Genomic DNA, 22172 nt, shown 5'->3' with positions numbered 1-22172 from the left:
CTCTCTCAGAACACAAACCAACAAACTTTGAGAGGGGAGGGAGGAAACAGTCTGGCTCACGGCTCACTTAGGAAGGGGGATGAGATTAGAAAGTTTCAACCCACTGCTTGTGCAGCTGAGATAAAGTCAAGACCCTAGCACCCACTTATAAATATCTCGTTATATTAAAAAAATATATATTTCCAGGGCCCACCTGGCTCTGCTCCTGCACAGAAGGGTTCATCTTCACTTTGTGATCTCACAGGTCATGGAGTGAGGGTGGTAGAGAGAGGGGCAGAAATTTCAGGGGGAGGGGTGGCTGGGGAAAAGTAAAGGGGACAAGCCAATGTGTAACTAGGGCTCTCCAAGACATGCAGAGGAGTGGGTGGGCCCTGCCAGGGGCTGAAAAGCCAGTGCTGTACCTGGGGGTTGTCTCACTCCTGTCCCCACAATCCCTGATACTCTGGAGTGATCTGTCCTTTCAGATACCCACTGTGAGGTCCCAATATCGGGGTTTATCCTTTCCTCAGTCCCAGCCTGTTCAGCTCTCCAACCAAGTTTTGGGGGCCCCTCTAATGGGGGGGATGGCCCCAGTTGCTTAGGCCTCTGAGGTCAACCCCTTTACATCACAGCCCTCTCCCCAAATAAGAAGCATGAGGTGAGCTGGAGGACCCTCCCTGGGAGGAGGGTGTTCTGGGGGTGAGCCAGTTTTGGGGTCCCCCTTCAGTCCCTGACCAGGCGGTAAATGTGATGCTGGGCCCCACGCTCGCTGGTGGAGACCTCGAAGACATAGGCGGTGCAGAGCAGCAGTTCCTGGGTGTCTCTGTTTGTCACCACCTGCCAGGAAGGCCAGGACAAGGGACTTATACTTAGAAGGGAGGGCAGGGACTCCTGTGCCCCCTTGCCAAGCTATCATGGAATACCCAGCAGGCTCTCTTCCATCTCCAGGAAACAGGCCGCCACCATATCATGTTCCCCAGGAGAAAGGGATACCCAAAAGTCAGTTCCCTGGGCAATGGGGGTTACCCCTCAGCTGAGTGTTGGCAGTTATGGTGTATCACGTCTCAGGGTTAATCGGGTTCCCATCACATCACATGCCCCGGGTAAAAGGGGTCCCCATGATGTCACAAGTAAAGGGAGAACCCTCCCTGCAGGTTCCGCAGTCAAGGGGTTTCTGCCTCAGCAGTCCAAAAAGTTAAAGGGGCTCCCACCATATCATGTTCGTTGACAAGCTGAGGATCTGCCTTCAAGTGCCCTCCAGTCAGCTTCACCAGGGAAGGAGGGACTCACCTTATGTGCGAGTGCTGTGGGGCTGGGCGTGGTGGCTCACGCCTGTAATCCCAGCACTTTGGGAGGCCTAGGCAGGTGGATCACTTGAGGTCGGAGTTCAAGACCAACCTGGCCAACATGGTGAAACCCTGTCTCTACTAAAAATACAAAAATTAGCCAGGCGTGGTGGGGCGTGCCTGTAATCCCAGCTACTCGGGAGGCTGAGGCAGGAGAATCACTTGAACCCAGGAGGCAGAGGTTGCAGTGAGCCGAGATCTTGCCACTGCACTCCAGCCTGGGCGACAGAGCGAGACTCCATCTCAAAAAAAAAAAAAAGAGAGAGAGAGAGTGCTGTGACATCCCCACCACATCAGTTCCCTGGGTGAAGGGGTCCCCTAAACTAAGGGTCAATGGTGGGGTCCCTGCTGCATCAGTTTCCTAGTTAAAAGAGCCTCAGGCTGAGGGCTCACTTCGGAGTCCCTGCTGTGTCAGTTCCTGTGTGAGGAGTTCCCCTAGACTGAGGGTCTGTTATAGGTACTGTCCCTCCACACTGGGGGCCCCTGGGAGCCCTGATTCCAGCCCAGCCCCAGGCATCACCTGGAGGATGGTGAAGTTTTCCAGGACGCTGTTCATCATGTATCGCTCAGGCAGCTGCCGCAACTTGTGCAAGAAATTCACCAGGTACTCGCACATGGGCGAGCGTAGCAGGCGGTACACAAATCTGCCGTCCTCCAGCTGGGCCCGTTCCGTCTGAACCAAGGGGCAGGGAGTGGGGAGAATGGTGGCTGAGAGACACACAGGTCACCCCAGGAACTGAGCTTCACACTGTGCTTCTAAGATGCCACCACACTCACTCTTACTGCCACCTTCCTTTCATCACCCCACCCACAGTGACTGGAGACTGGGCCTGAACCCTCGGGGATCCGAATCAGGATCTCTGAGCCTGCAAATCACAAGCCCCTCAAAGTGATTCTCTGCACCCCCAAAGACCTCTGAACTCCTCTAACCTCCCAGCCCTCAGATACCCTCCAAAGACCCCTCCATGACATCTTCAAACTCTATCTGACCTCTAAACTTAGCAACCCTAAGTGTGACTTCTGAACCTTCTTGCCCTAAGAACCTCTCCATATCCATAAGACCCTTCTCAATCTCAGTGACTCGAAATCTCTATACTACACATTACCTGTCAGCCCTCAGAATGATCCCTACCTGTGACTTCTGAACTCCCCATTAGCTCCCAACGCATGCATTAAACCCTCAAAGAGGCTGGGACCCACTCCCTCCACGCATACTCCCAAATGCCTGAGTCATCGTGGCTTCTGGTCCATTCCGCACCCCCAAGTGCTGGGTGGCTGGGCACTCACCTGCCCAGAGCTCCACCCCTCCAGCCTCACCTCCACCTTCTCCACCACCTGCTTGCCAAAGGAGCAGACCTTGGAGGAACAGGTGAGGGTCATGTGTTCCAGGCTCTCATACTGGCTGCTCACTCCATAGAAGCCACCACTGCTGATGCTGCCACCGGCCCCCGCCTCCTCACCACTTGGGCCCCAGTTCAGGTCCGCCTGGGAGATGGGAAGGCACAGATGAGTCAGAGGGGACGTCCCTTATAAACAGTGGGGACTACCAGGCGCAGTGGTTCACACCTGTAATCCCAGCACTTTGGGAGGCCGAGGTGGGTGGATCACCTGAGGTCAGGAGTTCGAGACAAGCCTAACCAACATGGAGAAACCCCATCTCTACTAAAAATACAAAATTAGCCAGGCGTGGTGGCACATGCTTGTAATCCCAGCTACTGGGACACTGACGCAGGAGAATCACTTGAACCCGGGAGGCAGAGGTTGTGGTGAGCCAAGATCGTGCCATTGCACTCCAGCCTGGGCAACAAGAGTGAAACTCCATCTTAAAAAAAAAAAAACACACAGTGGGGACTCTGCCCCATAGCCTACCATTACCCCTGCAGTTCCTGGCTTGATTGCTCAGTGTTGTTTTTTTGTTTGTTTGTTTATTGTTTGTTTGTTTGGGGGGGGCAGGGTCTTGCTCCATCACCCAGGCTGGAGCATGGTGGTACAATCACAGCTCACTGCCGCCTCGACCTCCTGAGCTCAAGTGATCCTCCCATCTCAGCCTCCTGAGTAGCTGGGACCACAGGTGCATGCCACCACACCCAGCTAATACTTTGTATTTTTTGTAGAAACAGGGTTTCACCATGTTGCCCAGGCTGGTCTCCAACTCCTGGGCTCAAGCGATCCTCCCACCTTGGCCTCCCAAAGTGCTGGGATTACAGGTGTGAGCCACCGCGTCAGGCTTTCAAAGTTCTCCAAGGGCTGGTTTTTGGAGAAGATCCACCGTCCATCAGTGTTGAAGAAGTCTGGGTCCCCAAAACAGTCTTGGCCCTGTCTCCCCAGTAACTAAAGGAGCCCTGGAATTCAAATTCAACCTTTTTTCTTTTTTTTTTCTGAGATGAAGTCTCGTGCTTGTTGCCCAGTGCAATGCCGCGATCTTGGCTCACTGCAACCTCCGCCTCCCGGGTTCAAGCGAGTCTCCTGCCTCAGCCTCCCAAGTGGCAGGGATTACAGGCGCACGCCACCATGTCTGGCTAATTTTTGTATTTTTAGTAGAGACAGGGTTTTGTCATGTTGGCCAGGTTGGTCTTGAGCTCCTGAACTCAGGTGATCCACCCGCCTCAGCTTCCCAAAGTGCTGAGATTACAGGCGTGAGCCACTGTGTCCAGCCAATTCAACCTTTTTCTCTTGAAGCCAGCAACTCAAGAGTTCAGCCCCTTCCAAGGGCCAGGTTACTACGGCAATTACTCCTTAGCAACCAGTTCAAGATGAATACCTGCCTCTAAGCCCCTCTCACTCTGGTTGCTAAGGTAAGTGGCTACTCCCTAGCAATGGGACCTCACGGAGCCTGAGGAGGCCTGACTCCTTCTCAGAGCACTTCCCCCTCGGCCGAATCTGAGAGGTCAGACTCCCTCCATGACCCCAGTGGCCAAGTGTGTAGACAGCTGGCCAAGCGTCACTAGGCCAAGTGGGGCCTAAGGAAGCCTAAGAGCTCATCACACCTTTGGTCTGAGTCACCTCCTTGAGAGGTGCACCTCTTCCTCTTCCTAACTTTAGTTGCTAACACTGTGCCAGGTCTGTCTTCTCAGGGGCCCGACTCCATCTCTCACCGTGGCAAAACCAAAGATCTTACCAGCTGCTCCTCTGAACCCCTTCAGCAGCTGGGCTTCCTGAGGGGGTGGCTCTCCAGTCCTGGGGCCTGATGAGGCCTGTCTTAAGCCCCAACAACGTCTAAGCCCTCAGCTGCACATCCCCAGAGCAGTTTCAGGCCTCTGCTTCACAGGGCAGAAAGCTCCAGAACCATGAACAGCAAGATCTGGAAAAGCAACACTCCCAGCAAGACCAGTAAAGTTCAGGCCCTCAGCAGGCCTTTCTTTCCTTTCCTTGCTTTCCTTCCTTCTTTCTTTCTTTCTTTCTTTCAACAGAGTCTCATTCTGTCACCCAGGCTGGAGGGCAGTGGCACAATCTTGGCTCACTGCAGCCTCCACCTCCCGGGCTTAAGTGATCCTCCTGCCTCAGCCTCCACAGAAGCTGGGACCACAGGTGCACACCACCACACCCAGCTAATTTTTTTTCATTTTTTGTAGAGTTGAGGTCTCACTGTGTTGCCCAGGCTGGTCTCAAACTCCTGAACACAAGCGAAACTCTCGCCTCAGCTTCCCAAAGTGCTGGGAAGATAGGAGTGAACCACCATACATACCTAGCCAGGCTTTCTTCTCAGAGACTAGATCCCTCTATTACCTTTGTTACTATAAGAACTAGCACCCCCTAAACATCCAGGCAACATTTATTGAGCCCAGGCCAGGCGCTGTGGCTCACACTTGTAATCCCAGCACTTTGGGAGGCCAAAGTGGGTGGATCACTTGAGGTCAGAAGTTCGAGACCAGACTGGCCAACATGGTAAAACCCTGTCTGTACTAAAAATACAAAAATTAGGCCAGGTGTAGTGGCTCATGCCTGTAATCCCAGTACTTGGAGAGGCCAAGGTGAGCGGATCACTTGAGGTCAGGAGTTCAAGATCAGCCTGGCCAACATGACGAAACCCCGTCTTTACTAAAAATACAAAATTAGCTGGGCGTGGTTGCGCATGCCTGTAATCCCAGCTACTTGGGAGGCTGAGGCTGGAGAATCGCTTGAACCTAGTGGGCAGAGGTTGCAGTGAGCCGAGATCGCACCATTGCACTCCAGCCTGGGCCACAAGAGCAAAACTCCATCTCAAAAAAAAAAACCCAATAAAATAAAATAAAACACATTTATTGAACCCCTGTAGTGTTAGTCATCATACTGGACACCAAACCAATTAGCCCTAAGAAACACGTAAGATGGGACCTCTGAGTCCCAATTATATAAATAGCACCTGACACCAGGCCTCTATATAGGAAGTGCTCAATAAATGATTGCTACATAAATACAGGACTAAGCCGGGCGTGGTGGCTCACACCTGTAATCCCAGCACTTTGGGAGGCCAAGGCAGGTGGATCATTTGAGGCCAGGAGTTCAAGACCAGCCTGGCCAACATGGTGAAACCCATCTCTACTAAATATACAAAAATTAGCCAGATGTGGTGGCAGGTGCCTGTAGTCCAAGCTACGGGGGAGGCTGAGGCAGGAGAATCGCTTGAATCCAGGAAGCGGAAGTTGTAGTGAGCCAAGATCCAGCCGCTGCACTCCAGTCTGGGTGACAGTGAGACTGTCTCAAAAATAAATAAATAAACAAATAAATGAATACAGGACTTGACAAAGCCACTCCGTGGCTCCTTCCATCACTTCCTCAAAGCCAGACATTCTCTAGCAACAAGGTATGGTGAAACTGATGCAAAGCATCAGTCCCCTCTTTAGAAACCAGAGCCTCCACAAGTCCACTGGCTAAGGGGAGGGAACCATTCCTTAGCAGCAAGGCTTGGTGCAGTCAGGTGGGGCACAGGGAAGCCTGGAACATGGCAAGCCCATGCCCAGGACCCTATTAGCTACACGGCCAGGTAACTCACTGTATTAGTTACATGTGGCAATGTCTAGTGGGATCCAGGGAGTCCCAGACACCTCCAACCCACCCTGGGGGCTGGCCTCCTCGGTGTTCCTTGTTGCAAAGGAGGCTGACACTCCAAGCCATGAGGACTGACTGGTAAGTCCCAGGCTGACCTGGTAGGGCCCGTGACCGTCTCTCTCAGGGCCAGAGGCCTTTGCTGGGACACCACAGGATTTGTGAGCACTTTTGGTTTTGCTGCGAGAACTCACCCAGAACTTGACCAGGAAGAAGGCATGGGGGGGGCCACGATCATACAGCTCTCGGAGACCACCCTTTTTCTCGGGGAATTTGTCATAGATCTGCCGGACGTCCACGCTCTCGAGTGGCGGCGCTCCGGGGCTGGGGCAGTGCTGGCTGATGTGCACGAACAGGTGCCTCTGGTACTGAGGAGGATTGCCCATGGGTAAGAAGTCGGAGGTAGGCTGGATCTCCAGCCCGTGCTGCCCGAGCCCACCAAATGCCGTCACCATCCCCACAGCTCTGGCCAGCTGTTCCACACTGTCCACCCAGCACTGGGCCTGACTCCCACCCATCGTCCCCACTCCTGCTCCTGCACCCACAGTCCCCTGAAGCCCCTGCAGTCCCACAGTCCCCAACTCCCTTCCACACCCCCCCAACTCCATCCTCACTGCCTCAGCCTCAGCTCAGGCCTCCCGCCCTCACCCCAGCCTCCAACTTCGCCTCTCCAGTTCATCCCTCATGTGGCTCCAGACCTGCCCCTGCTGCTCCCCTGGTCATAGCCCTCCCATAGCTCCCCAGCAGCCCCAGGGCAAAGCTCACACCCCCTAGGCCTGGTCCTATATAGAACAGGTGCTCATAAATGTTCAATGGATGGAAGAGTGAATGAATGGGAATCCACAGAGGTCTTATGGTTGACGTTTTGATTGATGTTTATGTGGTGTGGCAGAGACCGCTACGTGTTCACAAATCCTGGTTCCTTTACACAGTGTGAAACTACATTTCCCAGGCTGCTTTGCAGTTAGGTGTGACCACGTGACTAAGTTATGGCCAATGGGATGTGACCAGGTCTGACAGTCCACACATCCAAGTCAGATTCCTAAAACCTCCTGCACAATCTTGACTCTTCTCCCTTCCTCCATCTGCTGGCCAGATGCAGAGACTCCATCAGTGGATTCTGAAGCCTTAGAAAATGGCAGAGCCACAAAATGGAAGGAGCCTGGATCCCCAAATCACTTGAGTCCAAGGCTCCTGGTGAACCTACATTGAAATGTTACATGCAACTTATCTGGCATTCAGTCCCTAAGAGTTAGGAGCTGTTTCTTCTAACAGTCGGCCCACTCCATCCTAGCCCGGGAGAAGCTCAAGCACAGAAATAAGATCTTTTCCAAGTTCCTAGTATGCATCACAAAGCCTGGTGAACAGTAGAAACTCAAACACGTTTGATGAATGAATGAATGATGTCCTGAGGAGTTTTTCTGACCTTCCCAACTTGTCACCCCATGACCTTCCAGTTCCTTTATGCTAGTAGTTGTCAAAGTACGGTCCCCAGACCAGCTGCATCAACGCACCTGGTAGCTTATTAGAAACGCAAATTCTCAAGCCCCACATCACATCTAGCAAACCAGAAAGCAATCTCTGTTTTGAGAAGCCCTCCAGATGATTCTGATACATGCTAAAGTTTTAAAACCATGACTTTATACATTCCCTCCCTGTCACCCTGTATATTTCAAAATCCCTCAGTGACTATACTAAAATTTCACTCACAGAATCAACTGCATCCGGCGGTTCCACAAAGGCTGAAAACTCTACCAGCTGCAACCGGGCAGTGCCCAGGGCCCGAGCCTGCCAGGCTGGGGGTGATGGGGCAGGTGGGGGCAGGGGTGAGAGGGCTTGGGGAGGCTCGTACCCTAGGGAGAGAGAAGAAAGAACAATACAAATTGCTAACATTTATTGAATATATCAGGTACTGTTGTCTCTTGCCTGCCTCCACTTAGAAGCTGAAAAAACTAAATACTCACTTTCCCAGCCTCCCTTGCAGTTAGAAGTGGCCATGTGACACAGTCCTAGCCAATGAGACGTTAGGGGAAATCTGCTGGGGGGCTTCAGGGAAGGAGTTTCTTCCTGAATGAAAAAGACAGAACTTTGGGAGGAGAAAGCTTTTGGCCCTGGCCAAGTCCTGCTTGGGACATTGATATGGTTTGGGTATTTGTCCCCTCCAAATCTCATGTTGAAATGTGATCCCCAGCTGGGCGTGGTAGCTCATGCCTGTAATCCCAGCACTTTGGGAGGCCAAGGCGGGCGGATCACAAGGTCAGGAGATTGAGACCATCCTGGCTAACATGGTGAAACCCCGTCTCTACTAAAGATACAAAATATTAGCCGGGCATGGTGGCACGTGCCTGTAATCCCAGCTACTCAGGGGGCTGAGGCAGGAGAATCACTTGAACCTGGGAGGCAGGGGTTGCAGTGAGCCGAGATTCTGCCACTGCACTCCAGACTGGGGGACAGAGCAAGACTCCATCTCGAAAATAAAATAAAATAAATAAATAAAATTTAAAAAAAGTGTGGTCCCCAAGGTTGGAGGTGGGGACTGATGGGAAGTGCTTGGGTCATGGGGGTGGATCCCTCATGAATGTCTTGGTGCCTTCCCCATAGTAACGAGTGAGTTCTCAAGTTATGAGTTGATGTGAGCTGGCTGTTTAAAGGAGCCTGGCTTCGCTCTCTTGCTCCCTCTCACCATGTGACATGGTGGCTCCCCTTCCCCTTCCACCATGATCCTAAGCTTCCTGATGCCCTCACCAGAAGCATAGGCTGGCAACATGCTTCCTGTACAGCCTGCAGAACTGTGAACCAAATAAACCTCTTTTCTTGATAAATCACCCAGTTTCAGGCATTCCTTTATAGCAATGCAAATGGACCAACACAGACATGATCCCTGGGGTTCCAACAGCCATCTTGGGACAATAAGACAGACATGAGAGGAACTATAGAGATTCCAGTCCTGATATTGCTAAGCCCACATGGGAACAGCCCACCTCCAGGCTTTTCGTTGCAGGGATTCATAACATGAATGCTTTTACTATTTAAGGCACTTTTAATGTGGGTCTTCTGTTACTTGCAGCCGAAAGTATTTCTAATTGATAAATCTCTGGAAGCTAAGGGACTTCCTCTTTCACTGATGTGAGTTCTCAGGGCCATATCAGCATGGACTTCCAGAAGCCATCTTTGCTGCCAAGTAGCTGAGTCTGCCTGGGAATGAAGCCACCACAGTGGAAAGCAAATCAAAGTAACGCCTGATGCCATCACTTGAGCCACTGGATCCAGCCATGCCTGAGGCCATAATTCTGAACTATCAGTTACTGGAATCAATAAACAATACATTTTTCTTATTACTTTTTATTTTATTTATTTATTTATTTATTTTGAGACAGAGTCTTGCTCTGTCACCCAGTCTGGAGTGCGACAGTGCCACCTCGGCTCACTGCAACCTCTGCCTCCCGGGTTCAAGCAATTCTCCTGCCTCAGCCTCCTGAGTAGCTGGGATTACAGACAAGTGCTACCACGCCTGGGTAATTTTTGTATTTTTTAGTAGAGGTGAGGGTTTCACCATGTTGGCCAGGTTGGTCTCAAACTCCTGACCTCAGGTGATCCACCTGCCTCAGCCTCCCAAAGTGCTGGGATTACAGGCGTGAGCCACTGTGCCAGCCTCTTCTTTTTTAAAATGTTGTTTCAGCTGGCTTGATTTGTATTTCTATCACTTGCAGCTGAAAGAATCTTGAGTAACACACCTCCCCAATGTTGCATAAGCTAGCAAGCGGCAGAACACAAACCCAGTGTGTGTGGCTGTAAAGACCAAAATCTCCTAACCATCACCAGTTCCACCACTCAGCTCTCCAGCCCCTCCCTGCTCCCCCGCCCCCAACACACACACCCTGCCTCAAAGCTGGGCTTCAGTAAGAATGTATCCCCTAATTGGCCGGGTGCGGTGGCTGACGCCTGTAATCCCAGCACTTTGGAAAGCTGAGGCAGGCGGATCATGACATCAAAAGATCGAGACTATCCTGGTCAACATAGTGAAACCCAATCTCTACTAAGAATACAAAAATTAGCCGGGCATGGTGGCAGGCACCTGTAATCCCAGCCACTCGGGAGGCTGAGGCAGGAGAATCACCTGAACCCAGGAGGCGGAGGTTGCAGTGAGCCGTGATCGCGCCACTGCACTCCAGCCTGGCGACAGAGGGAGACTCCATCTCAAAAACAAAAAACAAAACAATGTATCCCTCAATTTATGGAAGGTTGAAGGAAAGGCAGTAGGGGTCGAAGAGAGAGAGGGGAGACAAGGGAGGGTGGAGCGCAGGCTCTTACCTGGGAGGTCAGTAGATGGGGGAGTCAGTGACAAGGAGAACGGTGTCTGTGAGAATGGCTTCACACTGAGGGAAAAAGGAAGCCAGGGGTTAGCCAGGTATAAAGATGCTAATGTCACCAGCAAATGTTTACCGAGAGGCCACGACAAGCAAGACCCTGTGCATTTTGTGCACAATCTCACTGAAGCGTCACAGTGCGCGAGGTAGGTAGAATGACTGCTCTTTTCATTGCACAAATGAGGAAACTGAGGTATAGAGGGGTCAACTGACCTGCCCAAAGTCACACAGCTGAGATGCAGCAGAGCTGGGACTTGAACCCAGGTCAGTCTCAGCCCAGTATCTCAGGCTGTTGATGATGACATTTTGGTATCTCTCACAAAATGGCAGAAAGAGAAGAGAAACCAGTCGGGCGTGGTAGCTCACACCTGTAATCCCAGCACTTCAGGAGGTTGAGGAGGGCAGATCACTTGAGGTCAGGAGTTCGAGACCAGCCTGGCCAACATGGTGAAATCCCATCTCTACTAAAAATACAAAAATTAGCAGGGTGTGGTGGTGCGCGCCTGTAATCCCAGCTACTCAGGGGGCTGGGCCAGGAGAATTGCTTGAACCCGGGAGGCAGATGTTGCAGTGAGCCGACCATTATACTCCTGGGTGACACAGCAAGACTCCGTTTCAAAAAAAAAAAAAAAGAGGAGAGAAGAGAAACCAAGTCTTGGAAGGTGGGAGAAGACATGGAAGACAAGGAATTTGGAGGAAGAAGAGGCTGAGGGGTTGGGAGGGTGGGAAGAAAATGACCAACAGTCAGGAGATGGGACATGAGGCCAAAGTCAGGGTGGGGAGGCAGCACTGGCCAATGGAATCTTCCAGGGATGGAAATGTTCTATTGGATGGAAATCTGCACCATCCAATACGGTACCGAGTGCCCACATGTGGCTACTGACCACACACCACGTGGCCACTGAGCACTAGTGTGGCTCATGGACCTGAGAAACAGAATCTTTAATTTTATTTAATTTTAATTTAAATAGCTGCATGCGGCTAGTGGCTATATTATCAGTCACAGCCCTAGTAGCCCAAGAGATAGTGGTGAAGAGACTTAGATGTCAGAGGTCAGACCAGGCGCAGTGGCTCACGCCTGTATTCCCACCACTCTGGGAGGCCAAGGCAGGAAGATCGCTTGAGCCCAGGAGTTTGAGACCAGCCTGGGCAACACAGCAAGACCCCATCTCTATTTTTTTTTTTTTTTTTTTGAGACAGAGTTTTGCTCTTGTTGCCCAGGCTGGACTGCAATGGTGTGATCTCAGCTCACCGCAACTTCCGCCTCCTGCATTCAAGCGATTCTCCTGCCTCAGCCTCCCAAGTAGCTGGGATTATTACAGGCTGTGCCACCACACCCAGCTAATTTTGTATTTTTTTAGCAGAGACGGGGTTTCACTATGTTGGTCAGGCCGGTCTCGAACTCCTGACCTCAAATGATCCACCCACCTCGGCCTCCCAAAGTGCTGGGATTACAGGCGTGAGCCACTGTGCCTGGCCTCCTTTTCTTATCAATTCTTTGTTTATATGTTTATTGTCTGTCTCCTCCCCACCCCAAATATATGAAGCTCCGTGAAGGCAGGGATTTCACCTGTCTTACTGCTGTGCCCCCAAACCAAGCACAGTATCAGGCACTTAGTAGGCACTCAACAAATACTGGATTGGCCTCCTCTAGATTCCTTGAACCCAGAAAGATCTCCTACCTCAGGACTTTGTCATGTGCTATTGTCTCTGCCTAATATATTCCCACTCCCATTCTTTTTTTTTTTTCTTCAAGATACAGTCTCGCTCTGTTGCCCAGGCTGGAGTGCAGTGGCACAATCTCAGCCCCCTGCAACCTCTGCTTCCCAGGTTCAAGCGATTCTCCTGCCTCGGCCTCCGGAGTAGCTGGGATTACAGGCGCACATCACCATGCCTGGCTGTTGTTTGCATTTCTAGTAGAGATGGGGTTTTACCATGTTGGACAGGCTGGTCTCGAACTCCTGACCTCAAGTGATCCGCCCTCCTTGGCCTCCCAAAGTGCTGGGATTACAGACGTGGGCCACCATGCCGGGCCTCCCACTCCCATTCTTCACCTGGCTAAGTCCTACCCAGCCTTCAATGTTATCTTCTCAGAGAAACCCCTAGAACTTTCTCCTCCACCCCAGAACCTGCTGTGGTTCTTCACAGCACCTCACACATCCTTCAATTTTCTGTTTATGCAGGTGATGATTTGATGAACACTCATTTCCCCCATTTGACTAACAGCTCCATGAAAGCGGAAACCCCAGCGTCAGTGCAGTGCCTGCCCAGCCCCCTACCTTCCAGCTCAGCACCCTCCCCTGCAAAACCCTCAGCCCCCAGGTACTTGATCTGATGCTTCCCGTATCCCCATTCAGCAGCGGCTCCCCAGTGACCTTCCTTCTCTTCCAGTCTAGATCCCACATCCACACAGCCTGTCACCGCACTCTTTTTTTTTTTTTTTTTTTTTGAGCGGGAGTCTCGCTCTGTCGCCCAGGCTGGAGTGCAGTCGCACAATCTCACCTCATTGCAACCTCCGCCTCCTGGGTTCAAGTGATTCTCCTGCCTCACCCTCCTGAGTAGCTGGGACTACGGGTGCCTGCTACCACGCCCGGCTAATTTTTTTTTTTTTTTTTGGTGTTTTTAGTAGAGACGGGGTTTCACCATGTTGGCCAGAATGGTCTCCATCTCCTGACCTCGTGATTCACCCGCCTCAGCCTCCCAAAGTGCTGGGATTACAGGCGTGAGCCAATGCACCCGGCCCTCACTGCACTCTTTCTCTGGCAATACTGTCAACACTCCTGCCTCACCATCCTGCAGCCACACTACCCAACCAGTGCCTAGCCTAGATCCATCAGTTCCTCTCTGGGCTGAGAAATACATGCCCAGCCCGCCACGGTGGCTCACGCCTGTAATCCCAGCACTTTGGGAGGTCCAGGCAGGGGGATCACTTGAGCCCAGGAGTTCGAGACCAACCTGGGCAACATAGCAAGACCCCCGTCTCTACAAAAAATCAAAAAATTAGCCAGGTGTGGTGGCACACGCCTGTAGTCTCAGCTACTCAGGAGGCTGAGGCAGGAGGATTGCTTGAACCCAGGAGGCTGAGGCTGCAGTGAGCCGTGATTGTGCCACCACACCCCAGCCTGGGCAACAGAGGAATATCCTGTATAAAAAAGAAAAAAAAAAAGCACTTCCCATCATCTTCTCGGGCCCATTTCTATTCTTGTAGGCTACAAACATATCCTGTCACCTCAAGGCTCTCTCAGAACTGAAAAGGACCCTCCCACTTACCTCTGGGAAACATTTTCTTCCTTCTGAACCTAAGAGAAGATTAATTATAACCTCTGTTCTACCCTCAGGTCCAAGAACCACCTAATAGAGGCTGGGCATAGTGGCTCATGCCTGTAATCCTAGCACTTAGGGAGGCTGAGGCGGGTGGATCACGAGGTCAGGAGTTCAAGACCAGCCTGGCCAACATGGTGAAACCCCATCTCTACTAAAAATACAAAAATTAGCCGTGCATAGAGGCAGGCGCCTATAGTCCCAGCTACTCAGGAGGCTGAGGCAGGAGAACTGCTTGAACTCAGGAAGCAGAGGTTGCAGTGAGCCGAGATCACACCACTGTACTCCAGCCTGGGCGACAGAGCAAGACTCCATGTCAATAAATACATACATACATACATACATACATACATACATACATACATACATAAATGGGGGGAGACGGGAGCTAGAAGGTGGAGTGAGAAAGGTCTCTGTGGGGGTGTGAGGGTGGGGGGCAGGTGCTGAGCCAGGACACATAGTACTCACTCTGGAACATTCCAGGGGGGCCCAGATCCTCCAGACCAAAACTGGAAAAGCTCAGAGGCCTGGATAAGACACAAAGAAAAATGGTTGGTCAGTCCCCTGTGGACAGCTGCAGCCCCATCCATCCCCCTTTGCCCCCAAGTCCCACAATCCCCAACCTGGACCACCTGAGGACCAGTGGGACCCAGTTTGGCCTGCAGAGAAGGTGCGGAGATGAGCTGGGCAGAGGACATGGCCGCCACTGTCTGGAAAGCCTTGTCCTTGGAAACCTGGTCCTGGAGGAGGAGGCGGAAGTTCACGTGAGAGGGGCATCCCAGTCAACATGGCAAGAGGGGGATGGTGCCAGGGTGGGGTGAAGACGGGGAGGTGCAGAGGTGGGGAGTCAAGGCAAAGGGTTGGTGGCCGGGCATGGTGGCTCACGCCTGTAATCCCAGCACTCTGGGAGCCGGAGGCGGGCAGATCACTTGAGGTCAGGAGTTCAATATCAGCCTGGCCAATATGGTGAAACCCTGTCTCTACTAAAAATACAAAAATTAGCCAGGTGTGGTGGTACACACCCATAATCCCAGCTACTAGGGAAGCTGGGGCACAAGAATCACTGGAACCCAGGAGGCAGAGGTTGCAGCGAGTGGAGATCGTGCCCCTGCATTCCAGCTTGGGCAACAGAGCAAGACCCTGTCTCAAAAAAAAAAGAAAAAAAAAAGGCAAAGGGGTTAGGTTGGGGGAGGGTTGAACCTCTCACCACAGCCCTCTGCCCCTCCTCAGGGACGGGGCACTACTCTGGAGTGAGCGTGGGTGGGAGGATGGGCAGGGGAACTTACCACATTCAGAGCCTGCCCGTGGGGGTGGGGGAGGGTGCCAAAGGAGGAAAGAAAACATGACTTAGGAAGTACGGCCCGGACTCCCCCACCTCCCTGCCCTACCCGCCCGCACAGCCCCACCACCCTGAGCTGAGCAGTGCCAAGGGACGGATGCGGAACAGGAAGTGGAGGTGGCCAGCCCTGGAGGGGAAAAGGGGCTCCCTGGCCAGAAAGACAGTGATGGGGGTTTCTAGAATAAGGAAAGCCAGAAGGTTCCCAGATGTCCAGGAGACAGGAAATGAGAATTTCAGAGCCAGCGGGAAGACAAGGTGAATGTTTCCTAATCCAGACAGAACAGACAGGGAACAGAGAAGGTCGAGAACAGACCGGAAGGGAAGGGTTTCAGACCTAGAGAGAAAGAAAGGGAAAGCTGCTGGATACAAAAAAAAAAAACAAACAAACAAACAGGAAGCGACTGTCCCCAACTCCAGAAAAAGAGACAGAAAAACCCCGCACACCGAGAAGGGGGAGAAAATGAGGGTCTCCGGCCAAGAGGAACCAGGAAATCCGACGGATGAGGAAAAGGAAATGAATGAGGAATCTCCACCAGGAAATGAAGATTTCTGGGCACAAAGAGTAGGCAGGTCACACGAAGGTCAGGAAATGGGAAAACAAACCAGCGGAGATGAAGAGGAGGCCTTCACAGCATAAGAGGGGGAAGAAATGAGACCGCCAGGAAGAGGGAAAGGAGGGACAGGAACAGTGGTCAAGGGAGGGGACCGACGGCTCATCCTTCCTGCTGTCCTGAGCAAAACCTTCAGCCCCCTCCACGCCATCGCTCCCTGCCCAGGGTCTCAGCAACCACACCACCATCCCTATGCATCTCCCTTTGTGGGCCACTGACTCCCCACCCTGGATGACTGCACCCCCCGCCCTGACCACAGAGGTCCCTCACCTGAGGTCTCTGTCCCCCTCTGTCTCTGGGTCTCTGTCCCCCTCTGTCTCTGGGTCTCTGTCCCCCTCTGTCTCTGGGTCTCTGTCCCTCTCTCTCTGGGTCCCTGTCCCCTTCTCTCTCTGGGTCTCTGTCCCTCTCTCTCTGGGTCTTGGTCCCCTCCCCCAAGTCTCTGTCCCCCTCTCCCTGGGTCTCTGTCCCTTTCTCTCTGGGTCTCAGTCCTCCCCCCTCTAAGTCTCTGTCCCCCTCTCCCTGGGTCTCTGTCCCTCTCTTTCTGGGTCTCAGTCCCCCACCCCCAGTCTCTGTCCCCCTCTCAGGATGTCTGCATTGGTCCCTACCTTCAACTTGGACTGGATTTCCCTCGATTTCCTTCGGGCCAAAACCTGGATGTGACTAGAAACCTGGAAAGATCAATGGAGAGGCAGATTCAGGCCACAGCCGCCGCCCCTGTGTTCACTACCCCTTCTCTCCCTCCAGGTGCCTCACTGAGCTGCTGGAACATGAAAGGCGACAAACACACTGAAGATGAGAGCCATCTCGGGAGCACCCGAACACAGATGCCCATAAAGGAGCTCGTGAACACCACGGATCCTCCCGGGACCCATCCCATCCAGGCCTCCTTCCCCTCCACCATGCTCTCTGTGGCTACTCTGGGTCTAACACAACCGCTAGAAAAACGATCCCCAAACAGGCACAGTGAGAGCACACGAACAGACGTGCTGATACAGTTTAGACATTTGTCCCTTCCAAATCTCATATTGAAATGCCATCTCCAGTGTTGGAGGTGAGGCCTGGTGGGAGGTATTGGATCATGGAGGCGAACCCCTCATGAATGGCTTTGCACCATCTCTTTGATGATGAGTGACTTCTCACTCAGTTCACACAAGATCTGGTTGTTTAGGCCAGGTGCGGTGGCTCACACCTGTAATCCCAACACTTTGGGAGGCCTAGATGGGCGGATCACTGGAGGTCAGGAGTTCAAGACCAGCCTGGCCAACATGGTGAAACCCTGTCTCTACTAAAAACACAAAAATTAGGGCCGGGCACAGTGGCTCAGCCGTAATCCCCGCACTTTGGGGGGCCGAGGCGGGTGGATCACCTCAGGTCAGGAGTTCGAGACCAGCCTGCCCAACATGGCGATACCCTACCTCTACTAAACATACAAAAAATTAGCCAGGCATGGTTGTGTGCGCCTGTAATCCCAGCTACTCAGGAGGGCGAAGCAAGAGAATCGCTTGAACCCGGGAGGCGGGGCTTACAGTGAGCCAAGATCATGCCACTGCACTCCAGCCTGGGCAACAGAGCGAGACTCTGCTGTCTCAAAAAAAAAATAAAATAAATAAAAAAAATAAAAATTTGCCAGATGTGGAGGCGCATACTTGTAATCCCAGATACTTGGAAGGCTGAGGCAGGAGAGTTGCTTGAACCTGGAAGGCAGAGGCTGCAGTGAGCTGAGATCACCGCACTGCACTCCAGCTTGGGAGACACAGTGACTTTTGTCTCAAAAACAACAACAAAAAGATCCAGGTGTTTCAAAGAGTCTGGGACCTCTGTCTTTCTTCTCTTGCTCCCACTCTCCATGTGCCAGGCCTGCTCCCACTACCCCCTCCGCCATGATTGGAGGCTTCCTGAGGCCTCACCAGGAGCAGATGCCAGCTCCATGCTTCCTGGACAGCCTGCAGAACTGTGAGCCAAAATAAAGCTCTATTCTTTCTTTCTTTTTTTGGGGTGGGGGGGCGGAGTCTCGCTCTGTCACCAGGCTGGAGTGCAGTAGCACAATCTCGGCTCACTGCAACCTCCACCTCCCGGGTTCAAGCAACTCTCCTGCCTCAGCCTCCGGAGTAGCTGGGATTATGGGCACACACTACCACTCCCAGCTAATTTTTGTATTTTCAGTAGAGACGGGGTTTCACCGTGTTGGTCAGGATGGTCTCGATCTCCTGACCTCCTGATCTGCTCACCTAAAGTGCTGGGATTACAGGCATGAACCACTGGCCCAGCCTAAAGCTCTTTTCTTTATCAATTATCCAGCCTTGCCGGGCGCAGCAGCTCATGCCTGTAATCTCAGCAATCCCAGCACTTTGGGAGGCTGAGGTGAGTGGATCACCTGAGGTCAGGAGTTCGAGACCAGCCTGGACAACATGGTGAAACCCCATCTCTACTAAAAATACAAAATTACCCGGGCATGGTAGTGCATGCCTATAATCCCTGCTACTTGGGAGGCTGAGACAGGAGAATTGCTTGAGCCCAGGAGGCAGAGGTTGCAGTGAGCCAAGATCGCGCCAATGCACTCCAGCCTGGGCAACAGAGCTAGACTCCATTTCAAAAAATAAATAACTAAATAAATAACCCAGCCTCGGGTAATTCTTTATAGCAACACAAACGGACTAACACACACGCCGAGAAGACAGATGAACACACAGGAAGCAGCTTCTTCCTTGAACCTGAACCTGCCCATACAAGGATGACCCTAAGAAGACCAGCCCATCCCAGACAGAAGCCCACAAGTCCGTTCTGAGACCTGTTTTCGAGTTCGGGTCTTCCCCGTTCTCAGCTTGATGTAGCGGGCGATCAGTTCATTCCGACCTGAAGATTCAAAGACGGAACAGAGTTAGTTAGGCTTTCAACAGAACTTCCCCACAGCACGGACACCAGGGAAAAAGAAAGCAGCATGGGTCCCCAAAGGTCTGCAGCAACTGGGCTGCCGGTCCCCTCAGCTACACGGAAGCCAGACTGCTTGGGTTCAAATCCCAGCTCCATCACCCACTAGCTCTGTGCGACCATAAGCAAATCACTTAACCTAGCTGTGCCTCAGTTTGTTCATCTGTGCAAATGGTGTTGCTAGCTCCTACTTCAGAGTGCTCCATAAACCTTGGTTACTGTCATTATTCATCAATGGGGGCCAGGGCAAAAGACAGAAGTAGACTCACCATACATCTTGCCTTCATCAGACAAAATAATTTTCCGGCGGCCGCAGGGTGGATAGATGGCCAGGGCCTCCTGGAAGCTCTGCTCAATGTCTGGGCTCCACACCCCCTCTGCATCCGGGCCCCCGTCACCCCCAGCCCCCTCACTGCCGCCGGTACCCTCCTCACTGCCTTCCTCACTGCCCGTCCAGCCGCTGCCATCGTCCAGGGCGGCCCCAGCCCGGGGTTCCCCCATCTGGGCCTGGAGGAACACAGAACTCAGCAAGCTTCCCCCGAACCCCACCCTCAAAGGACTTGAAGCTGAGAGGGCTGGGACTCTGGACGACTGGGTCTGAGGGAGGAGGGGCTGGGGGCCTGGACTCCTGGGTCTGAGGGAGGAGGAGCTGGGGGGAACTCCTGGGTCTGAGGGAGGAGGATCTGGGGCCTGGACTCCTGGGACTGAGGGAGGAGGATCTGGGGCCTGGACTCCTGGGTCTGAGGGAGGAGGGACTGGGGCCTGGACTCCTGGGACTGAGGGAGGAGGATCTGGGACCTGAACTCCTGGGTCTGAGGGAGGAGGGGCTGGAGGCCTAGACTCCTGGGTGTGAGGGAGAAGGGGCTGGGGCCTGGACTCCTGAGTCTGAGGGAGGAGAAGGAGCTGGATTTCTGGGAAAGCCGAGGATGGGAGTGTTCTCAGAGTTTCCAGAGGAACTCAATTGTGATGAAGTCACAATGATTACCCCAGAGTGATTACCCCAGAGTAATGCCGAGGGCCATGAGGGCTAAAGGTTTGGGTATGAATTACAGGTTTTAAAGAAGACAGGAGGCAAAAGCTAGTGGTGGGGAAGGAAGGTGTGGGTGAAACTTTCCCTGTCCCACCCCAAGAACAGGTGCTAGGATGTGTGCAGCAGCTGCCAGAAAAGAAGAGGGGCCAAGTAAGACTGAGGGGAGATCTAGAGAGAGGGGGACAGAGACCCAGAGAAAGAGGGGGACAGAGACCAGAGAGAGAGGGGGACAGAGACCCAGAGAGGGGGTGGGGACAGAGACCAGCAAGGGGGGGGACAGAGACCCAGAGAGAGGGGGACAGAGACCAGAGAGAGGGGGGGACAGAGACCCAGTGAGGGGGGGGACAGAGACCAGTGAGGGGGGGACAGAGGGGGACAGAGACCAGAGAGAGAGGGGGACAGACACCCAGTGGGGGGGGGACAGAGACCAGCGACGGGGGGGACAGAGACCAGAGGGGGGGGGGACAGAGACCCAGAGAGAGGGACAGAGACCCAGAAAGAGAGGGAGACAGAGACCAGGGAAAGGGGGAGACAGAGACCAGGGATGGGGGGACAGGGACCAGAGAGAGGGGTCCAGACACCCAGAGAGAGAGGGAGACAGAGACCCAGAGAAAGAGGGGAACAGAGACCCAGAGAGAGAGGGACAGAGACCCAGAGAGAGGGGGGACCAGAGACCCAGAGAGAGAGGGACAGAGACTCAGAAAGAGGGGGACAGAGGCCCAGAGAAAGGGAAACGGAGACCTAGAAAGGGCAAGGACAGAGACTCAGGGCAGCAGCTGAGGCCGAGACCAGGAGAGACCCACAGAACCACAGGCTGGGGGACAGGGGCGCCCTGCCATCAGAAGAGCCAGAACAAAGGGCCCAGGCGTCCCCTCCCCCAGCTTCCCACAACCCCCATCGGGGGAGGGGCTTGCCGGCCAGGGCGACTCCCCTACGGCACCGGGCCCCGCCCCTCCCCTCCCCCGTGCGCCGTGGGCTCTGATCCAACTCAAGTTCCCAGTGACTTTCCGGAGGCCGGGAACAGGGAAAACTTTTTCCAATACAGTCAGATCCCGCCTCCCCGGAGGCTCCATGTCCTCCACAGCTTTCCCAGGACCCCAGAGTCCAGGCCGCTATTCCCCTCCTCCCACGGACCCTAGCAGACAAAGACCCCAGGCCAAGCCCAGTGGCGCTGCGGCGTTCAGGACCCCCGTAGGCCAAAATCCCAGCCCAGCCCTCCCCCATGTGGCCAGACAAAGGGACGGTGGAGCCGGGTAAGAAAGGTCCCCCTAATTTCCCGCCCCAGACCCTAAACCTCCAAAGAGGCAAGACTTAAGATCCAGAAAGCCCCGTAACCTCCCCTCGGCCACCCCAGAGGCCCTCCCTTCTCCATAAGAAGGACCAAATGCCCCCCAGATTACACACGGGGTCCTTCTCACTCCAAAGTGACACCGCCGCAGACACTCGCACGCCCCACACCCCGCCAGCGCCCGTGGCCCGCACCCGCTCCTGCGCGCACGCCCAAACTCAGACCCAGCAGCAGGCACCCTAACTCCGGCCAGAGTTCCCACTCCTCAGTGAGGCTCGGTCACGGGCGCAAATTCGGGCCCCCGGGCAAAAAGAGGGCTGCGAACCATTCAGAGACGGTCCCGCAAACGCACGCCTCACCTCCTAACCAGCAACTCCCCACCCCAACTCACACACCCCAAAGCAGGATCCCCGACTCCCGCCGGCGCCTTCCTACCTCCCGGCCTGGGGCTGGGGAGCCGCGGGCGGGCGGGGCGCTGCGAGGGAGAAAGTTGCCGGGAGCTTTGTTTGGGAAAAGTGGGAGGGACCGGAGGGGGGGCGGGCCCGGCCGGCGGACAGCGGAAAGGGGGATCCGACGGTGACAGTTTGGGGGAGGATTTTTGCTTTGGGAGAGATTAGTCTATCTCAGGGCTGGTAGGAACTCAGGATTTGGATGCTTGGGAAAGGAGGGGGATTGGGGGTTCGGACTCCAGGTCGGAGGGAAAAGGCTGATAGGAGCCAGGAACCCCTGATCTGAGGGAGGAGAGGCTGGGGGCTGGGACTCCTGGGTCTGGGAGAGGAAGGGGCTGGAGATATGGGCTCCTAGGTCTGAGAGGGGACGGGGCGAGGCGCCTGGAATCCCGGCTACCCTCGTGTTTGCGTATTGGGGGTGTGGAAGTGATACGAATACAAAGAGTCTTTACTGTTCAGCCCTAAGGTTTTTTTTCTTTTTTTCTGTTT

The 22172-nt window shown here is 53.7% G+C and overlaps 1 protein-coding gene across 6 annotated transcripts; it reads right to left on the bottom strand.

Annotated features, from left to right (window-relative positions):
* Positions 1 to 39: 39 nt before the first annotated feature.
* Positions 40 to 20218, bottom strand: TEAD2 (TEA domain transcription factor 2). 6 transcript variants are annotated; one of them, XM_032169172.2, is made up of 13 exons: positions 19715 to 20218; positions 19186 to 19423; positions 18777 to 18841; positions 16594 to 16656; positions 15325 to 15336; positions 14662 to 14778; positions 14507 to 14565; positions 10662 to 10726; positions 8061 to 8203; positions 6545 to 6718; positions 2643 to 2810; positions 1846 to 1998; positions 40 to 816 (listed from the first exon to the last, which is right to left on the bottom strand). In XM_032169172.2, exons 2-13 carry the CDS (start codon positions 19415 to 19417, stop codon positions 703 to 705), a joined length of 1365 nt encoding a protein of 454 aa, XP_032025063.1. In that variant the 5' UTR covers positions 19418 to 19423; positions 19715 to 20218; the 3' UTR covers positions 40 to 702. The 6 variants fall into 6 exon arrangements, with proteins under 6 accessions (XP_032025063.1, XP_058281587.1, XP_032025064.1 ...); XM_032169173.2 differs by having other exon boundaries at positions 67 to 816; positions 14671 to 14778; positions 19186 to 20218; XM_058425605.1 differs by lacking the exon at positions 40 to 816 and adding an exon at positions 2138 to 2191 and having other exon boundaries at positions 1872 to 1998; positions 19186 to 20218.
* Between the last annotated feature and the right edge of the window lie 1954 nt (positions 20219 to 22172).

The sequence above is a fragment of the Hylobates moloch genome, unplaced genomic scaffold (genome assembly GCF_009828535.3).
Source record: "Hylobates moloch isolate HMO894 unplaced genomic scaffold, HMol_V3 SCAFFOLD_12, whole genome shotgun sequence".
NCBI classification, from domain to species: Eukaryota; Metazoa; Chordata; class Mammalia; order Primates; family Hylobatidae; genus Hylobates; species Hylobates moloch.
Note: the sequence above shows the minus strand (reverse complement) of the source record. Positions and strands in the feature narration are given on the sequence as shown.

Excerpts from the sequence above, each read along its gene's own strand:
- TEAD2 (XM_032169172.2), bottom strand. The coding sequence starts at position 19,417 with ATGGGGGAACCCCGGGCTGGGGCCGCCCTGGACGATGGCAGCGGCTGG. Across the intron at positions 16,657-18,776 it reads AGACCCGAACTCGAAAACAG|GTTTCTAGTCACATCCAGGT; the intron begins GTCTCAGAACGG and ends TGATCTTTCCAG. Across the intron at positions 1,999-2,642 it reads AGGTGGTGGAGAAGGTGGAG|ACGGAACGGGCCCAGCTGGA; the intron begins GTGAGGCTGGAG and ends CCCTTGGTTCAG.